The sequence below is a fragment of the Pseudophryne corroboree genome, chromosome 3 (assembly GCF_028390025.1).
Source record: "Pseudophryne corroboree isolate aPseCor3 chromosome 3, aPseCor3.hap2, whole genome shotgun sequence".
Taxonomy (NCBI): domain Eukaryota; kingdom Metazoa; phylum Chordata; class Amphibia; order Anura; family Myobatrachidae; genus Pseudophryne; species Pseudophryne corroboree.
In genome coordinates, this window is record NC_086446.1 from 494,218,920 (window position 1) to 494,239,222 (window position 20,303).

Below are 20,303 nucleotides of genomic sequence, written 5' to 3' on the forward strand. Positions count from 1 at the left end.
CGTTGCTAGGGGTCTCCTGTGCGTTGCCAGGGGTTTCATGCGCGTTGCTAGGGGTCTCCTGTGCGTTGCCAGGTGTTTCATGCGCGTTGCTAGGGGTCTCCTGTGCGTTGTCAGGGGTTTCCTGCGTGTTGCCAGGTATCTCCTGGCCGCTGCCCCAGTAAAGTTGAGAAGGGTGGGTGCGGACTTCAGTGGTTACTGCTAGCCCCCGCAGTAGATTGAGACGCGCTGTTGGCTGCGGAAGCGCTTCTGTACCATAGCAGTCACAGCAGTGTAAAAAAAACACCCTCTTAAAATGCCCGCCGCTGAGGAGACAGGCGCTAGAGGTCAAATGTGATCTCTAGCATCTGTCTCCTCCTTGGCGGCGGCCATTTTTTTTTTTTTTACATTGCTATGGTACAGAAGCACTTCCGCAGCCCCCAGCGTGTCTCAATCTACTGCGGGGGCAGCGGCGGCTAGCGCTACTGGGCCAGCGGCGGGTTCCATGGGTGCTCCTCGCGGTCCATGGGTGCTCGGGCCCGGGAGCACCCACGCAATTAGCAACCGGTTCTAAGAACCATACCTAACTTTAGGTATCGGTTCTGAAGAACCGGTGCGAACCGGCTGAATCCCACCACTGGTCGCAGTGTCCCGTGGGGGAAGGGGAGGGGGGCAGTTGGGAGGCTCCTGTCGGTCACTAGCGGGAAATGGACGTTGTGCGCATGGGTCTATTCACGGGAGGCAGAAGGAGAGAGGGCATGCCATCAGTTCACTCCCACAAAGCCACACCCCCTTTCACATAGACCATGCCCCTTTTCTGATGTGGTCGCAACTTCGCCGCGCAGTTGTCCCATGGACCGATTTAGAAATGTTGGGAGGTATGTGATTGGTGGATAGCTGGAGCTATCCACCAATACGAGCACAGCATTGCTGACAGCCATTTGATGTCTTGCTATAGCCTGGAAGGCAGTTGGAGAATGGTGCTTGGCCACTCTGATTGGGTGTAATTCACAATCAGACATTGTCAGGCAGCATTCTCTAACTGCTTCCCAAGAAGCTCCAGAGGGACAAGCACGGGAGGCAGATGCCCTTTGGCCCAGCCTACTCTTGTTCGAAGGCTCCTAGATTCGTGGGGTGCTGGGCATTTGCCCAGTGTCCCTATATGTTAAGTTTTCACTATTACATTGATTAGAATAATACAACAAAGATAATTATAACTTAGAAATATCATCTTTGTATTATTATAATCATTTTTATAGTGAAAATTTACCACCAAATCATGTATGTCTTTGTAAATCTGGCTTTGGGACTAGCCATTGACCTCACTGCACCTCACTGGACATGTCTGAAGGTGCATATACACTGGGCGGTTTTGCCCAGCATGTATGTACAGCGATCATGTGAACATCGCTGGGCGGAAAATCGCACAGTGCATACACACTGAGCAATTTTCAGCCCGGCTCAGCGATGTTCACGAGGGTGAACCACTTTCCACAGTAGGAGGCTGCGGAAAGTGGTTCACTCGGCTTGTAAATCAAGCCGATGGACGGCGGCGGCCAACGATGATGCAGGAGCACACATCAGCGCTCATCAACCGGCCGTACACACTGGCCGAGTTTGAACTCAAAGTAGCTCAAAATGCCAAAAGTGAGCTACTTTGTGCTCAAAATCGCCCAGTGTGTATGCCTTTAGGAATGGGTTTTGGTTTATACTTCAAAACACTGTCATCTTTAGTGAGCTGAAAATATAATTAATCACAAACATTGTATTTCCTCTAAACAGATTGAAGAAGATTATACCAATCCCAGAGCAGAGCATGGTGCAGATGTTGTGCTACCTCCTGGAATGTCTCCTGACCACGGAAAATACACCTCCTGACTGCCCCAAGGAGCTGTACGAGCTGTACTTTGTGTTTGCTGCTGTGTGGGCTTTTGGAGGAGCCATGTTTCAGGATCAGGTGCGGTCCACGTTCTTCTCTTATGATCATATGCATTATATTCATTGTTGCAGTTCCATCAGTTTTCTGCATTTATAGAAGCTCCATTTTTATTTCAGTGAATAGACCATTGCACAATAAGCACTAGTTATTGAATTGCATAAGCAGTTACCCTGTGAAAATGAATAAAAATACAGAGTTGGTCAATGAGGATAGTTATGAGTGACAGGCAGCTGACTACCATGCCAGAGAAAGCAACAGGGGTCTATAATCTGAATTAGGGCAATTTATGTCACATAAATCCTGGGAATGTTAGTAAGACCATTTTGCTTTGGTGCCTTATTCACTTGTATAATTTAATGTCTCCTGGAAATGAGTTCAGAAAACATGGTCATGTATAAGCAGACAGGTTTGACCACATATTGTCATTAGTACATCTCGTCCTGTGTGTTAAAGTCCACAGAAGCAAATACCATAGGCAGCATCTGACACTTGCACTCCTTACAGTTGGATCGAAAGAATAGATGAGGGCAGGGTGAAGTCAGATGTCTTTTTGTCTATTTATGACTGAACAGATACACCTGTCAGTAGCACTACCACTTGCAGGTGACTGAAGGCTGATACAGATACGCGCTGATGATGATGACCGTTGCCATCACTGCAGTGCCTAGGCAGTTCTGACACTCCAATTGCAGATTGCTCTCTGAAGCTGCATTGATTGTGCCTATAATAATCATTTTGTGGACTTATTATTAATATTATTATTTTATCTTACGTCCTAGAGGATGCTGGGGACTCCAAAAGGACCATGGGGTATAGACGGATCCGCAGGAGACATGGGCACACTAAAAAGACTTTTACTGGGTGTGAACTGGCTCCTCCCTCTATGCCCCTCCCCCAGACCTCAGTTAGACTTTGTGCCCAGGAGTGACTGGACACACAATAGGGGAGCTCTCCTGAGTTTCTCTGGAAAAGACTTATGTTAGGATTTTTTGTTTTCAGGGAGACCTGCTGGCTACAGGCTCCCTGCATCGTGGGACTGAGGGGAAAGAAGTCAGACCTACTTCTGCTTAGTTCAAGGGCTTTGCTTCTTAGGCTTCTGGACACCATTAGCTCCAGAGGGTTCGATCACTTGGTTCGCCTAGCTGCTTGTTCCCGGAGCCGCGCCGTCACCCCCCTCACAGAAGCCAGAAGAAAGAAGCCGGGTGAGTATTAGATGATCAGAAGGCATCAGACGGCAGAAGACTTCAGTAACGGAGGTACAGCGCAGCGGTTGCGCTGCGCTCCATGCTCCCACACACATATCACCAACGGCACTTGCAGGGCGCTGTGGGGGGTGCGCCCTGGGCAGCAGTTACTGGGGTCAGTTCTGACTGGCAAAGAGTATATTCGGTGCCGGGCACCGAATACCGTACCCCCGCCAGTATAAATATTTCAAATTTTAGCGAGACTACAGCGCGCCGGGAAGGGGTGGGGCTTAGCCGCACAGCTCACCAGCGCCATTTTCTCTCTCTTCACAGCCGCTGCAGAGACGCTGGCCCGGTCCTCCAAGCTCCTTCAAGTAACAAGGGAGCAAAACGGGGGGGGGGGGGGGCACATACAATTTGTTGCTTTTTTGTTGTTAAATACAGAGCTATCCACATATATTATTGCTGGTAGTATATGGGCGCTGGGGTGTGAGCTGGCATATTCCCTCTGTGTTTCTCCCTGTAGGCTTCCCTGTGGGTCTGTCCCCTTGTTTGAGAGTGTAGGTGTGTCGGTACTACGTGTCAACATGTCCGAGGCTGAGTGTTCCTCCCCGGAGGAAGTTACTGGGGGCGTGAAAAGGATTTGGGAATGACTCTGTCGGCACAGCCGACTGCTGATTGGGTGAATATGCTGAGTACACTGAATGCAAATGTGGCTTTATTGTCTAAGAGGCTGGATAAATCGGATTCTCAGACACAAACATGGAGGAAATCCATGGAGGACGCTTTGTCTCAGGTACAGACCCCCTCGGGGTCACAGAAACGTTCATTTACCCAGATGGCAGATACAGATGCCGACACGGACTCTGATTCCGATGTCTATTTCAATGAAGTTACTTTACACCCAAGGGTAGTTAGGAGTATTCAGTACATGATTGTGGCTATTAAAGATGTTTTACATATCTCTGAGGACCCTGCTATTCCAGACACGAGGGTTTGCTTATTTAAAGGGAAAAATCCTGAGGTGAAGTTTCCCCCCTCTCATGAAATGAACGCTCTTTGTGAAAAGGCTTGGGAGTCGCCGGATAAGAAGTGGCAGATTCCCAAGAGAATATTTATGGCGTATCCTTTTCCCTCTGATGACAGGGAGAAATGGGAGTCGTCTCCCAATGTCGACAAGGCTCTATCCCGATTGTCCAAGAAGGTGGCGCTGCCGTCTCCTGACACGGCTGCGCTCAAGGATCCGGCGGATCGCAAGCTGGAGACGACATTGAAGGCCATTTTCATTAATACTGGTGCATTGCTCAGACCTGCTGTGGCGTCGGTATGGGTGAGTAGTGCTATTGCTAAATGGGCTGACAATTTGGATTTTGATATGGATACCCTTGATAAGGATAACATTCTTTTGACTCTTGGTTATATCAAGGACGCTGCTGATTACCTAAAGGATGCGGTGAGGGATGTTGGCCTCCTGGGATCAAGAGCTAATGCCATGGCGGTCTCGGCCAGGAGGGTGCTGTGGACTCATCAATGGAATGCTGATGTCGACTCCAAGAAAAATATGGAAGCTCTCCCCTTTAAAGGTAGTGTCTTGTTTGGTGACGGCCTTGCTGACCTGGTGTCTACCGCTACTGCGGGTAAGTCATCTTTTCTTCCTTATGTTCCCACACAACAGAAAAAGGTGCCCCATCAGCAGATGCAGTCCTTTCGGCCTAATAAATACAAAAGAGGTAGTGGTTCGTCCTTCCTCGCTTCAAAGGGTAGAGGAAGGGGAAAGAGATCGCCTGAAGTGTCAGGCGCCCAGGACCAAAAGTCCTCCCCCGCCTCTACCAAGTTCACCCCATGACGCTGGGGCTCCCCTGCGAGAGTCCGTGCCGGTGGTGGGCCGTCTCCGAGTCTTCAGTCAAGCCTGGTTTTAATCGGCCCTGGATCCTTGGGTTTTAGATGTAGTGTCCCAAGGGTACAAACTGGAGTTTCAGGAGATGCCCCCCCGCCGCTTTTTCAAGTCGGCCCTTCCAGTTTCTCTTCCAGAAAGAGCAGTAGTAAATGCTACGATTCAAAAGTTGTGTCAACAGAGGGTGGTGGTGCCGGTTCCCCCGTCCCAACGGGGGGAAGGGTTCTATTCAAGCCTCTTTGTTGTGCCGAAGCCGGACGGCTCGGTCAGACCGATTCTGAACCTAAAATCCCTCAATCCATACTTGAAAACTTTCAAGTTCAAGATGGAATCTCTTCGAGCTGTTATCTCCAGCTTAGAAGGGGGGGATCTTGTGGCGTCAGTCGACACAAAGGATGCCTACTTACACGTCCCGATCTATCCTCCTCATCAGGACTTCCTGAGATTTGTGGTACAGGATTGTCATTACCAATTTCAGACGTTGCCATTTGGGCTTTCCACGGCCCCGAGGGCCTTCACCAAGGTTATGGCGGAAATGATGGTACTCCTTCACAAGCAAGGGGTCACAATTATCCCGTACTTGGACAATCTCCTGAAAAAGGCGAGATCAAAGGAAAGGTTGCTAAGAAATGTGGAGCTTTCCCTGTCGGTTCTGCGACATCACGGTTGGATTCTAAATTTGCCAAAGTCTCAGTTGATCCCAACAAATCGGCTGCCCTTCTTGGGCATGATCCTAGACACGGAACTACAGAGAGTGTTTCTTCCGGCGGACAAAGCTCTGGAAATCCAGACCATGGTCAAGGAACTTCTGAGACCGGCAAGAGTGTCGATTCATCAATGCACTTGAGTGCTAGGGAAGATGGTTGCGGCTTACGAAGCCATTCCGTTTGTCAGGTTTCATGCTCAGGTGTTTCAGTGGGATTTGCTGAACAAATGGTCCGGGTCTCACCTCCACATGCATCGGAAAATAAGTCTATCTTCCAGGGCCAGGATCTCTCTCCTGTGGTGGCTGCAAGGCTCTCACCTTCTAGAGGGACGCCGATTCGGAATCCAGGACTGGGTTCTGCTGACCACAGATGCAAGTCTCCGAGGCTGGGGGGCAGTCACGCAAGGAAGAAGTTTCCAGGGAAAATGGTCAAGCCAGGAGTCTTGTCTCCACATAAATGTTCTCGAGTTAAGAGCCGTTTACAACGGCCTCCTGCAAGCGAGGAACCTTCTTCAGGGTCTCCCTGTCCTGATCCAGTCGGACAACATAACAGTGGTGACGTACGTAAAGCGCCAAGGCGGAATAAGGAGCAGGGCGGCGATGGCGGAAGCCACAAGAATTCTCCGCTGGGCGGAACAGCACGTGAGCGCTCTGTCAGCAGTCTTCCTCCCGGGCGTGGACAACTGGGAAGCAGACTTCCTCAGCAGACACGATCTCCATCCAGGAGAGTGGGCTCTTCATAAAGAGGTATTTGCAGAAGTGACAAGGCTTTGGGGCATTCCTCTGATAGACATGATGGCGTCTCGCCTCAACAAGAAGCTTCCGAATTATTGTTCCAGGTCGAGGGATCCCCAATCCTGTGCGGTGGACGCCCTGGTAACACCGTGGGTGTTTCGGTCGGTGTATGTGTTCCCTCCGCTTCCTCTCATCCCCAAGGTGTTGAGGATCATAAGACGAACAAGGGTTCAGGCTATACTCGTCGCTCCAGATTGGCCTCGGAGGGCCTGGTATCCGGATCTTCAGGAATTACTAGTGGAAGATCCCTGGCCGCTTCCTCTAAGAGAGGACCTGTTACTGCAGGGGCCATGCGTGTTCCTGTTTGACGGCGTGGAAGTTGAACGCCAGATCCTAGCCCGGAAGGGTATTCCCGGGGAGGTCATCCCCACTCTCCTTAAGGCTAGGAAGGAGGTCACGGCGAAACATTATCACCGTATTTGGAGAAGGTATGTGTCGTGGTGTGAAACCAAAGCAGCTCCTGCGGAGGAGTTTCACTTGGGTCGTTTCCTCCATTTTTTACAGGCAGGCGTGGACGCAGGCCTGAAATTGGGTTCCATCAAAGTGCAGATTTCGGCTTTATCTATCTTTTTTTCAAAAGGAATTGGCCGTCCTTCCTGAGGTTCAGACTTTCGTGAAGGGAGTGCTGCATATCCATCCTCCATTTGTGCCACCCGTGGCACCGTGGGATCTTGAAGTGGTGTTGCAGTTTTTTATGTCTCACTGGTTTGAACTTTTGCGTAAGGTTGAGTTGAAGTTTCTCACTTGGAAAGTGGTCATGCTTTTGGCTTTGGCGTCTGCCAGACGAGTGTCCGAGTTGGCGGTTTTGTCTCACAAGAGTCCATATTTGATTTTTCAAGTGGATAGAGTGGAATTGCGAACTCGTCAACAATTTCTGCCGAAGGTGGTGTCTTCGTTTCACATAAATCAACCTATTGTGGTACCTGTGGCTAAGGAGGCTGTGGCAGTCCCAAAATCTCTTGATGTTGTAAGAGCTTTGAAAATTTATGTCGCCAGAACGGCTCTTACTAGAAAAACAGAGGCTCTGTTTGTTCTGTATGCTTCCAACAAGATTGGAAATCCTGCTTCTAAGCAGACTATTGCACGCTGCATTTGTAATACGATTCAGCACGCTCATTCTTCGGCTGGGCTACCGTTGCCGAAGTCAGTAAAGGCCCATTCTACCAGGAAGGTGGGCTCATCTTGGGCGGCTGCCCGAGGGGTCTCGGCGCTTCAACTTTGCCGAGCAGCTACATGGTCGGGTTCAAACACTTTTGCTAGATTCTACAAGTTTGATACCCTGGCTGATGAGGACCTCGTGTTTGCTCAATCGGTGCTGCAGAGTCGTCCGCACTCTCCCGCCCGGTCTGGAGCTTTGGTATAGACCCCATGGTCCTTTTGTAGTCCCCAGCATCCTCTAGGACGTAAGAGAAAATAGGATTTTAATACCTACCGGTAAATCCTTTTCTCCTAGTCCGTAGAGGTTGCTGGGCGCCCATCCCAGTGCGGACTGTTCCTTGCAGTTGTTTTGATTCTGGTTACTTTCGGTTACACGAGGTCTGTGTATCAGTGTATTCAGCTTGTTGCTGTTGTTTGTTCATACTGTTATCTGGTTTCCTGTTGTTCCAGAAGTACGGTATGTTTGTGGTGTGGGCTGGTAGTTTTCTCGCCCTTAGTTAACAAAAATCCTTTCCTCGAAATGTCCGTCTCTCCTGGGCACAGTTCCTATAACTGAGGTCTGGGGGAGGGGCATAGAGGGAGGAGCCAGTTCACACCCAGTAAAAGTCTTTTTAGTGTGCCCATGTCTCCTGCGGATCCGTCTATACCCCATGGTCCTTTTGGAGTCCCCAGCATCCTCTATGGACTAGGAGAAAAGGATTTACCGGTAGGTATTAAAATCCTATTATTGCTGTAATTATTATTTTTGCTACTCTCATTTGTACCCAGAAAGGAAGATTATAACTGTAGTATTATAGAGGTTTTATTTTTATATTTAAATGAAACTAATAGTGATTGCATTTTTTGCCATAAATACAAGGTGATTGCCCCTTCCGAAATCGACCAGCATCCCACACTTCCAGCGATTTTAGACGCCATTACATCCCGCCGCAAATGTTTAAAAACCTATTTGTAGAGCTTCTCATCTAGTTACAGTAGGTGTACGTGTATCAGTGTGCAAGTGTGCCTGAAGTAAACCTTTTGCATGTTCTTCTGGTTGCATCTTGAGAGTTATAGAGTTTCTGTTATCTTCTATGTATTTGCTTCCAACTCGCATCAGCCCCAATATGACAGCTTGGCAGGGGATGTGGTTAGGATCCCGTCAGTGGGGATCCCAACAGTCAGAATAATGACAGCGGAATCCCGATGGTAAGTACTGGGGATAGAATTAGGCACTAAGGGAATGATTAGGGTTAGGCTGCAGAAGGGTACGGTTAGGCTGTGGGAGGGTACAGTTAGGATTAGGCTGCAGGAGGGGTTGGTTAGGTTGCGGGAGGGGATGGTTAGGCTGTGTGATGGGAGGGTTAGGCTGCAGGAGGGTATGTTTAGGGTTAGGCTGCGGGACGGTATGGTTAGGGTTAGGCTGTGGGAGGGGATGGTTAGAGTTAGGCTGCGGATGGGGATGGTTAGGGTTAGGCTGCGGGAGAGGATGGATAGGGTTAGGCTTCAGGAGGGGCCGGTTAGGATTAGGTTGTGGGACGGGAGGGTTATGTTTAGGCTGTGTGAGGGGTGGGTTAGGGTTAAAATACTCACCTGGATCTTTTGCAATTTTGAATGCTGGGATGCCGCTGTTATCATCTGACCATTGGGATATTGACTGCCAGGATTTCGATACTATCCTCTTGGCAGAGAGTCTGCAGAATTGCTTCATACAATGTTCAGGCCAGTAATTTCACATTATTCTCCATTTTTTTGACATGCATCCGGTAGTGCTGTATCCTTTATATTCCACCCAGACTTCTACCGTATTATGCCCCAATTACACCACAAAGCAGCATGTAAAGGCACCTCTGTAAAAAGAAGAAAAATTCCACAGCAACTTCACCTACTGTATCTCTCTTCATCAGGGGCGCCAGTACATATTGTGGTTGGAAAGGCGTACATAAAAATGTATTTTGGCATCCCCCCCCATGATTTCCCCTCTACACTTACCCCATGCGGGGAGCGCTTACTTCCCAGATCACCGCGGAGTATCTGACTTCAAAATACCCGTGCCACAGCTTGTTGCCCCATGTCCTGTCTTAGCTGGCTCTCACAGATGCATTACTGCTGAACCTGCTGGAACATCCCTGCCTCCTCCCTGTAATGCCTCTGAGAAGAGCCGGTTGGACAGGACACGGGCCAGAGTTTTGTAGTCCGAGTCTCCGCGGTGATCTGAGGGTAAGCGCTCCACCTCCCCACGCCTGCGCCTCGGACATGTTTGGGGGGGGGGGCATGCTGCCCCCTTGCTCCCCCCATTCCGACACCTCTGCTACTCATGTAATACAAACTTTCTCTAACGTCCTAAGTGGATGATGGGGACTCCGTAAGGACCATGGGGAATAGCGGCTCCGCAGGAGACTGGGCACATCTAAAGAAAGCTTTAGGACTAACTGGTGTGCACTGGCTCCTCCCCCTATGACCCTCCTCCAAGCCTCAGTTAGATCTCTGTGCCCGACGAGAAGGGTGCACACTAGGGGCTCTCCTGAGCTTCTTAGTGAAAGTTTTAGTGTAGGTTTGTTATTTTCAGTGAGACCTGCTGGCAACAGGCTCACTGCATCGAGGGACTAAGGGGAGAAGAAGCGAACTCACCTGCGTGCAGAGTGGATTGGGCTTCTTGGCTACTGGACATTAGCTCCAGAGGGACGATCACAGGCCCAGCCTGGATGGGTCCCGGAGCCGCGCCGCCGGCCCCCTTACAGAGCCAGAAGAGCGAAGAGGTCCGGAAAAATCGGCGGCAGAAAACGTTCCTGTCTTCAATAAGGTAGCGCACAGCACTGCAGCTGTGCGCCATTGCTCTCAGCACACTTCATACTCCGGTCACTGAGGGTGCAGGGCGCTGGGGGGGGGCGCCCTGAGACGCAATAAAACATGATAAAAATACCTTACATGGCAAAAAATACATCACATATAGCTCCTGGGCTATATGGATGCATTTAACCCCTGCCAGAATATACAGAAAAACGGGAGATAAGGCCGCCGAAAAGGGGGCGGAGCCTATCTCCTCAGCACACTGGCGCCATTTTCCCTCACAGCTCAGTTGGAGGGAAGCTCCCTGGCTCTTCCCTGCAGTCACTACACTACAGAAAGGGTTAAAAAAAGAGAGGGGGGCACTAATTAGGCGCAGTATTAAAACATACAGCAGCTATAAGGGGAAAAACACTTATATAAGGTTATCCCTGTATGTATATATATCGCACTGGTGTGTGCTGGCATACTCTCCCTCTGTCTCCCCAAAGGGCTAGTGGGGTCCTGTCCTCTATCAGAGCATTCCCTGTGTGTGTGCTGTGTGTCGGTACGTTTGTGTCGACATGTATGAGGAGAAAAATGATGTGGAGACGGAGCAGAGTGTCTGTAACAGTGATGTCACCACCTAGGGGGTCGACACCTGAGTGGATGTACTGTTGAAAATTACGTGACAGTGTCAGCTCTGTATAAAAAAACAGTGGTTGACATGAGACAGCCGGCTACTCAGCTTGTGCCTGTCCAGACGTCTCATAGGCCGTCAGGGGCTCTAAAGTGCCCGTTACCTCAGATGGCAGATACAGACGCCGACACGGATACTGACTCCTGTGTCGACGGTGAAGAGACAACAGTGATTTCCAGTAGGGCCACACGTTACATGATTGAGACAATGGAAAATGTTTTATACATTTCTGATAATACGAGTACCACCAAAAAGGGGTATTATGTTCGGTGAGGAAAAAACTACCTGTAGTTTTCCTGAATCTGAGAAATAAAATGAGGTGTGTGATGATGCGTGGGTTTCCCCCCGATAACAATTGATAATTTCTTAAAAAGTATTGGCTGTATACCCTTTCCCGCCAGAGGTTAGGGTGCGTTGGGAAACACCCCCTAGGGGGGATAAGGCGCTCACATGCTTGTAAGAACAAGGGCTCTACCCTCTCATGAGATGGCCGCCCTTAAGGATCCTGCTGATAGAAAGCAGGAGGGTATCCAAAAATGTATTCACACACATACTGGTGTTATACTGCGACCAGCAATCGCCTCAGCCTGGAGGTGCAGTGCTGGGTTGGCGTGGTCGGATTCCCTGACTGGAAATATTGATATCCTAGATAAGGATAGTATATTATTGCCTATAGAGCATTTAAAAGATGCATTTCTATATATGCATGATGCACAGCGGAATATTTGCCGACTGGCATCAAGTATAAGTGCGTTGTCCAATTCTACCAGTAAAATGGTCAGGTGATGCGGATTCCAAACGGCATTTGGAAGTATTGCCTTTGAAAGGGGACATTTGGGGTCGGTCTTTTAGACCTGGTGGCCACGGCAACAACTGGGAAATCCACGTTTGTACCCCAGGTCGCCTCTCAAAATAAGACGCCGTATTATCAGGCGCAGTCCTTTGTTGGCAAGCGGACAAAAGGTTCCTCTTTTCTGCTCGTGACAGAGGGAGAGGAAAAAGGCTGAAGAGATTACCCAGTTCCCAGGAACAGAAACCCTTTCCCGCCTCTGCAAAGCCCTCAGTATGACGCTAGGGCCTAACAAGCTCAGGCACGGTGGGGGCCCGTTCTCAATGAATTTCAGTGCGCAGTGGGCTCACTCGCAAGTAGACCCCTGGATCCTTCAGGTAATATCTCAAGGGTACATCTTGGAATTCGAGACGTCTCCCCCTCGCCGTTTCCAAAAGTCGGCTTTACCGACGTCTCCCTCTGACAGGGAGGCAGTTTTGGAAGCCATTCACAAGCTGTATTCCCAGCAGGTGATAATCAAGGTACCCCTCCTGCAACAGGGAACGGGGTATTATTCCACACTATTGTGGTACCGAAGCCAGACGGCTCGGTGAGACCGATTCTAAATCTAAAATCTAAAATCTTTGAACACTTACATACAGAGGTTCAAATTCAAGATTGAGTCACTCAGAGCAGTGATTGCGAACCTGGAAGAAGGGGACTACATGATGTCTCGGGACATCAAGGATGCTTACCTTCATGTCAAAATTTACCCTTCTCACCAAGGGTACCTCAGGTTATGGTACAGAACTGTCACTATCAGTTCAGACGCTGCCGTAGGGATGGTCCACGGCACCCCGGGTCTTTACCAAGGTAATGGCCGAAATGATATCCCTTCGAAGGAAGGGAATTTTTGTTATCCCTTACTTGGACGATTCCCTGATAAGGGTAAGATCCAGGGAACAGTTGGAAGTCGGTGTAGCACTATCTCAGGTAGTGTTGCGGCAGCACGATTGGATTCTCAATATTCCAAAATCGCAGCTGGTTCCGACGACTTGTCTTCTGTTTCCTAGGGATGTTCCTGGACACAGTCCAGAAAAAAGGTGTTTCTCCCGGAAGAGAAAGCCAGGGAGTTATCCGAGCTAGTCAGGAACCTCCTAAAACCGAACCAAGTCTCAGTGCATCAATGCACAAGGGTTCTGGGTAAAAATGGTGGCTTCCTACGAAGCAATCCCATTCGTTAGATTCCACGCAAGAACTTTCCAGTGGAACCTACTGGACAAATGGTCCGGGTCGCATTTTCAGATGCATCAGCGGATAACCCTGTCACCAAGGACAAGGGTATCCATCCTGTGGTGGTTGCAGAGTGCTCATCTTCTAGAGGGCCGCAGATTCGGCATTCAGGACTGGGTCCTGGTGACCACGGATGCCAGCCTGCGAGGCTGGGGAGCAGTCACACAGGGAAGGAATATCCAGGGCTTAGGGTCAAGCCTGGATACATCACTTCACATAAATATCCTGAAGCTAAGGGCCATTTACAATGCTCTAAGCTTAGCAAGACCTCTGCTTCAAGGTCAGCCGGTGTTGATCCAGTCGGACAACATCATGGCAGTCACCCACGTAAACAGACAGGGTGGCACAAGAAGCAGGAGGGCAATGGCAGAAGCTGCAGGGATTCTTCGCTGGGCGGAAAATCATGTGATAGCACTGTCAACAGTATTCATTCCGGGAGTGGACAACTGGGAAGCAGACTTCCTCAGCACGACCTCCACCCGGGAGAGTGGGGACTTCACCCAGAAGTCGTCCACATGATTAAAAAACTCGACAGGTATTGCGCCAGGTCAAGAGACCCTCAGGCAATAGTTGTAGACGCTCTGGTAACACCGTGGGTGTACAAGTCAGTGTATGTGTTCCCTCCTCTGCCTCTCATACCCAAGGTACTGAGATTGATAAGATGGAGAGGAGAAAGCACTATATTCGTGGCTCCGGATTGGCCAAGAAGGACTTGGTAACCGGAACTTCAAGAGATGCTCACGGAGGATCCGTAGCCTCTACCTCTAAGAAGGGACCTGCTCCAGCAAGGACCCTGTCTGTTCCAAGACTTACCGCGGCTGCGTTTGACGGCATGCCGGTTGAACACCGGATCCTGAAGGAAAAAAGGCATTCCGGATGAAGTCATCCATATCCTGATCTAAAGCCAGGAAGGATGTAACCGCAAAAACATTATCACCGCAATTGGCGAAAATATGTTGCGTAGTGCGAGGCCAGCAAGGCCCGACGGAGGAAATTCAATTGGGTCGATTCCTACATTTCCTGCAAACAGGAGTGTCTATGGGCCTGAAAGTGGGGTCCATTAAGGTTAAGATGTCAAGATGTCAATTTTCTTCCAAAAAAGAACTAGCTTCAGTCCCTGAAGTTTAGACGTTTGTAAAAGGGGTACTGCATATACAGCCTCCTTTTGTGCCTCCAGTGGCAATTTGGGATCTCAATGTAGTTTGGGTTCCAAAAGTCACATTGGTTTGAACCACTTAAATCTGTGGAGTTAAAATATCTCACATGGAAAGTGGTCATGCTGTTGGCCCTGACCTGGGCCAGGCGCGTGTCAGAATTGGCGGCTTTATCCTGTAAATGCCCTTATCTGATTTTCCATTCGGACAGGGCGGAATTGAGGACTCGTCCTCAGTTTCTCCCTAAGGTGGTTCCAGCGTTTTCACCTGAACCAACCTATTGTGGTGCCTGCGGCTACTAGGGACTTGGAGGAATCCAAGTTGCTGGATGTTGTCAGGGTCCTGAAAATATGTTTCCAGGACGGCTGGAGTCAGGAAATCTGACTCGCTGTTTATCCTGTATGCACCCAACAAGCTGGGTGCTCCTGCTTCTAAGCAGACTATTGCTCGTTGGATTTGTAGTACAATTCAGCTTGCACATTCTGTGGCAGGCCTGCCACAGCTAAAATCTGTAAAAGCCCGTTCCACAAGGAAAGTGGGCTCATCTTGGGCGGCTGCCCGAGGAATCTCGGCTTTACAACTTTGCCGAGCAGCTACTTGGTCAGGGGCAAACACGTTTGCTAAATTCTACAAATTTGATACCCTGGCTGAGGAGGACCTGGAGTTCTCTCATTCGGTGCTGCAGAGTCATCCGCACTCTCCCGCCCGTTTGGGAGCTTTGGTATAATCCCCATGGTCCTTACGGAGTCCCCAGCATCCACTTAGGACGTTAGAGAAAATAAGAATTTACTTACCGATAATTCTATTTCTCATAGTCCGTAGTGGATGCTGGGCGCCCATCCCAAGTGCGGATTGTCTGCAATACTTGTACATAGTTATTGTTACAAAAATCGGGTTATTATTGTTGGGAGCCATCTTTTCAGAGGCTCCTCTGTTATCATACTGTTAACTGGGTTCAGATCACAAGTTATACGGTGTGATTGGTGTGGCTGGTATGAGTCTTACCCGGGATTCAAAATCCTTCCTTATTGTGTACGCTCGTCCGGGCACAGTATCCTAACTGAGGCTTGGAGGAGGGTCATAGGGGGAGGAGCCAGTGCACACCAGTTAGTCCTAAAGCTTTCTTTAGATGTGCCCAGTCTCCTGCGGAGCCGCTATTCCCCATGGTCCTTACGGAGTCCCCAGCATCCACTACGGACTATGAGAAATAGAATTATCGGTAAGTAAATTCTTATTTTCTGCCATCTGTGTACTATCTACTATGTTTTTATTGGGATGCAATTTAAAATATCAGCTGTCGGGATCCCGGCGTTCAGGAGACTGAGGCCGGAATCCTGACAGCCGGAGAAAAACTGCCGGACGAATTCCCGACCTCCACAGGGTATTCCCATTTGGTTGGTGGTTCCACATCACCAATAGAGTGTGAATATAACCTGTGGCGAGCACAGCGAGCCCGTGAGGGGACTCAATGCCTTGCTGCCAGGATTCCAACAAACGGGATGCTATTGTCGGTATACTGACAGCCGCCATCCCGTCTGTCGGTGAAACATACTGATTCCGTTTATATACGTAATGTATTACTGGTGCATTGAATTAGCACCATCCAATTGCATGCTCTTTTGGTTAGGACTGATGGAATCTGAAAACATCTGTAAAATATTAATGATAAATATCTACAGAGCCAGTATTTCAGCATGTCGGAACACAGCGTCCTGGAACAAGCTTTCTTGTAAGATGTTAATTCTATTGTCTTCCAGGCTCGACTAATGTTTTATGACTTGTTCAGATATAATCTTAAGGCTCCTTTTATTAAAACTGCACTGAGCTGAGATCTAATATAGCTGTAAGATCATTGCCTGCTTACAATATAGAAGAATTATAGGGATTACTGTAACTGGCATATAGTATTTTCATTTAACAAAATATTTTCCTCTGCTGCTGAACACAACATTAATCCAGAGGCCGGTCGAAAGAAGCCAAGGCAATATAGATAATGGGATTATGGAAAAAGTTTTCTGCAAGTGAAATCGGCAGAGGCTGATGTGAAAACAAGCTCAAATTTCCAGTAAAGATGGCATTAATTTGAGTTAAACTGCTCAAATTTTTTTCATCTCACCATCTGGTAAATGGACACTTTAATTCCTGTGTCTAGCAAAAAAGTTTCAGCAGTTTTATATGCACGCCAAACTTGCAGAGCTAACTGCTCAGTATAACATAATTTCTCTTTCTGTTTTATAATACTCTTATATTTCTCTGACGTCCTAGTGGATGCTGGGGACTCCGTAAGGACCATGGGGAATAGACGGCTCCGCAGGAGACTGGGCACATCTAAAGAAAGCTTTAGGACTATCTGGTGTGCACTGGCTCCTCCCCCCTATGACCCTCCTCCAAGCCTCAGTTAGATTTCTGTGCCCAGCTGAGCTGGATGCACACTAGGGGCTCTCCTGAGCACCTAGAAAGAAAGTATAGTTTAGGTTTTTTATTTTCAGTGAGACCTGCTGGCAACAGGCTCACTGCACCGAGGGACTAAGGGGAGAAGAAGCGAACCTACCTAAGTGGTGGTAGCTTGGGCTTCTTAGGCTACTGGACACCATTAGCTCCAGAGGGATCGAACACAGGACCCGACCTCGTCGTCCGTTCCCGGAGCCGCGCCGCCGTCCCCCTTACAGAGCCAGAAGCAAGAAGGTGGTCCGGAAAATCGGCGGCAGTAGACTTCTGTCTTCTCCAAGGTAGCGCACAGCACTGCAGCTGTGCGCCATTGCTCCTCATGCACACCACATACTGCGGTCACTGATGGGTGCAGGGCGCTGGGGGGGGCGCCCTGAGCAGCAATATTAACACCTTGGCTGGCGTACTGACACCATATATAGCCCCAGGGGCTATATAGGTGTTTATTAACCCCTGCCAGAACTTTTACAATAGCGGGAGAAAGCCCGCCAAAAAAGGGGCGGAGCCATCTCCCTCAGCACACTGGCGCCATTTTCCCTCACAGCTCTGCTGGAGGGATCGCTCCCTGGCTCTCCCCTGCAGTCCTGCACTACAGAAAAGGGATTAAAAAGAGAGGGGGGGCCACAAATTAGGCGCAGTATATATATATTATGCAGCTATAAGGGAAAACACTCTCTATAGGTGATATCCCTGTGATATATAGCGCTCTGGTGTGTGCTGACATACTCTCCCTCTGTCTCCCCAAAGGGCTTTGTGGGGTCCTGTCCTCTTGTCAGAGCATTCCCTGTGTGTGTGCTGTGTGTCGGTACTGCTGTGTCGACATGTATGATGAGGATAATGATGTGGAGGCGGAGCAAATGCCTGTGAATGGGATGTCACCCCCTGCGGGGTCGACACCGGTGTGGATGGACTTATGGAAGGAATTACGTGACAGTGTCAACTCCTTACATAAAAGGTTTGACGACATAGGACAGCCGGCTGCTCAGCTTGTGCCGGTCCAAGCGTCTCACATGTCATCAGGGGCTCTAAAACGCCCGCTACCTCAGATGGCAGACACAGATGTTGACACGGATACCGACTCCAGTGTCGACGACGATGAGACTAGTGTACCTTCCAATAGGGCCACCCGTTACATGATTGAGGCAATGAAAAATGTATTACACATTTCTGATAATACCCCAGATACCACAAAAAAGGGTATTATGTTTGGTGACAGAAAACTACCAGTAGTTTTCCTGCATCTGAGGAATTGATATGAGGTGTGTGAGGAAGCGTGGACTTCCCCCGATAAGAAATTGATAATTTCTAAGCAGCGTACCCTTTTCCGCCAGAGGATAGGTCACGTTGGGAAATAACCCCTAGGGTAGATAAAGCGGTTACACGCTTATTAAAAAAGGTGGCACTACCGTCACGGATACGGCCGCCCTGAAGGACCTGCTGATAGCCTCGGCATGGATGTGCAGTGCGGCAGCTGCGTGGTGAGATTCCCTGTCGGATAATATTTATACTATAGATAGGGACAATATTTTGCTGAAAATAGAGCATATAAAAGACGCTGTCTTATACATGCGTGATGCACAGAGGGATATTTGCCGACTGGCATCACTAATAAGTGCTATGTAAAACCATTGCCGCCAGACGGGGGTTATGGACTCGGCAATGGTCGGGCGATGCCGGTTCAAAACGGCACATGGAAGTTTGCCCTAGAAGGGGGTGGAACTGTTTGGGGATGGTCTTTCAGACCTCGTTTCCACAGCTACGGCTGGGAAATCAAAACTTTTGCCACAAGCTACCCCACAGCAAAAGTAAGCACTGTATTATCAGGTACAGTCCCTTCGGCCCCAGAAAAGTAGAGGGCTAGAGGCTCATCTTTTCTGCCAAGAGGAAAAGGTAGAGGGAAAAAGCTGCAGCACACAGCTAGTTCCCGGGAGCAGAAGTCCTCCCCTGCGTCCGGTAAGTCCACAGCATGACGCTGGGGCTGCTCAAGCGGACCCGGGTACGGTGGGGGCCCGTCTCAGAAATTTCAGCGCACAGTGGGCTCTCTCACAGGTGGATCCCTGGGTTCTTCAAACAGTATCTCAGAGGTACAGGCTGGAATTCGAGACGTCTCCCCCCCCCCCCCCCCCCCCCCCCCGCCCCGCCGTTTCCTAAAATCTGCCTTACCGGCAACTCCCTCTGCCAGGGAGGCAGTGTTGGTGGCTATCCAAAAAACTGTATTCACAGCAAGTGATTATCAAGGTACCCCTCCTTCAACAGGAAAAGGGTTACTTTTCCACAATGTTTGTGGTACCGAAACCGGACGGTTCGGTGAGACCCATCTTAACTTTAAAATCCTTGAACACATATAACAAAAGATTCAAGTTCAAGATGGAATCGCTCAGGGCGATTATTGCGATCCTGGACGAGGGGGATTACAGGGTCTCTCTGGACATAAAGGATACTTACCTGCATGTCCCCATTTACCCTCCTCACCAGGAGTACCTCAAGATTGTGGTACAGGACTGTCACTATCAGTTCCAGACGCTGCCGTTTGGATTATCCACGGCACCGAGGGTCTTTACCATGGGTAATGACCGAAATGATGATACTCCTTCGCAAGAAGGGAGTTTTAATTATCCCGTACTTGGACGATCTCCTGATAAAGGCGAGGTCCAAGGAACAGTTGGTAAGGGGGTAGCACTTTCTCGGGAAGTGCTGCAACAGCAGGACTGGATTCTCAATTCCAAAGTCACAGCTGGTCCCGACGACACGTCTTCTGTTCCTGGGAATGATTCTGGAAACAGACCAGAAGAAAGTGTTTCTTCCAATGGAAAAAGCCGAGGAGTTGTCATCTCTAGTCAGAAACCTCCTAAGACCGGGACAGGTGTCGGTACATCAATGCACACGAGTCCTGGGAAAAATGGTAGCTTCGTACGAAGAAATTCTATTTGGAAAGTTCCACGCAAGGATTTTCCAGTGGGACCTGTTGGACAAATGGTCCGGGTCCCATCTCCAGATACAGCAGCAGATAACCCGGTCGGCAAGAACCAGGGTGTCGCTGCGGTGGTGGCTGCAGAGGGCTCATCTACTAGAGGGCCGCAGATTCGGAATACAGGACTGGGTCCTGGTGACCACGGATGCCAGCCTTCGGGGCTGGGGTGCAGTCACACAGGGAATAAAATTCCAAGGACTATGTCCAAACAGGAGTTTTTCACTTAACATAAATTTTCTGGAGATAAGAGCCATTTACAAGGCCCTAAGCAAAACAAGGCCCCTGCTTCACCAGCCGTACTGATCCAATCAGACAACATCACGGCGCTCGCCCATGTAAACAGGCAGGGCGGCACAAGAAGCAGGAGGGCGATGGCAGAAGCCACAGGGATTCCCCGTTGGGCGGAAAATCATGTGGTAGCACTGGCAGCAGTGTTCATTCCGGGAGTGGACAACTGGGAAGCAGACTTCCGCAGCAGACTCCACCCGGGAGAATAGGGACTTCATCCAGAAGTCTTCCAAATGCTGGTAAACCGTTGGGAAAGACCACAGGTGGACATGATGGCGTCCCG

General features: G+C 49.5%; 1 protein-coding gene across 7 annotated transcripts in view; it reads left to right on the forward strand.

Moving 5' to 3' along the window:
* The window catches only part of DNAH9 (dynein axonemal heavy chain 9), a 1,014,643-nt gene that overhangs the window by 538,465 nt on the left and 455,875 nt on the right, over window positions 1–20,303 (forward strand). For all 7 annotated transcript variants that reach the window (XM_063960955.1, XM_063960958.1, XM_063960957.1 and 4 more), the window contains one exon: window positions 1,759–1,933. In XM_063960955.1, coding sequence (XP_063817025.1) covers window positions 1,759–1,933 — 175 coding nt within the window. The remainder of the gene's footprint in view (window positions 1–1,758; window positions 1,934–20,303) is intronic.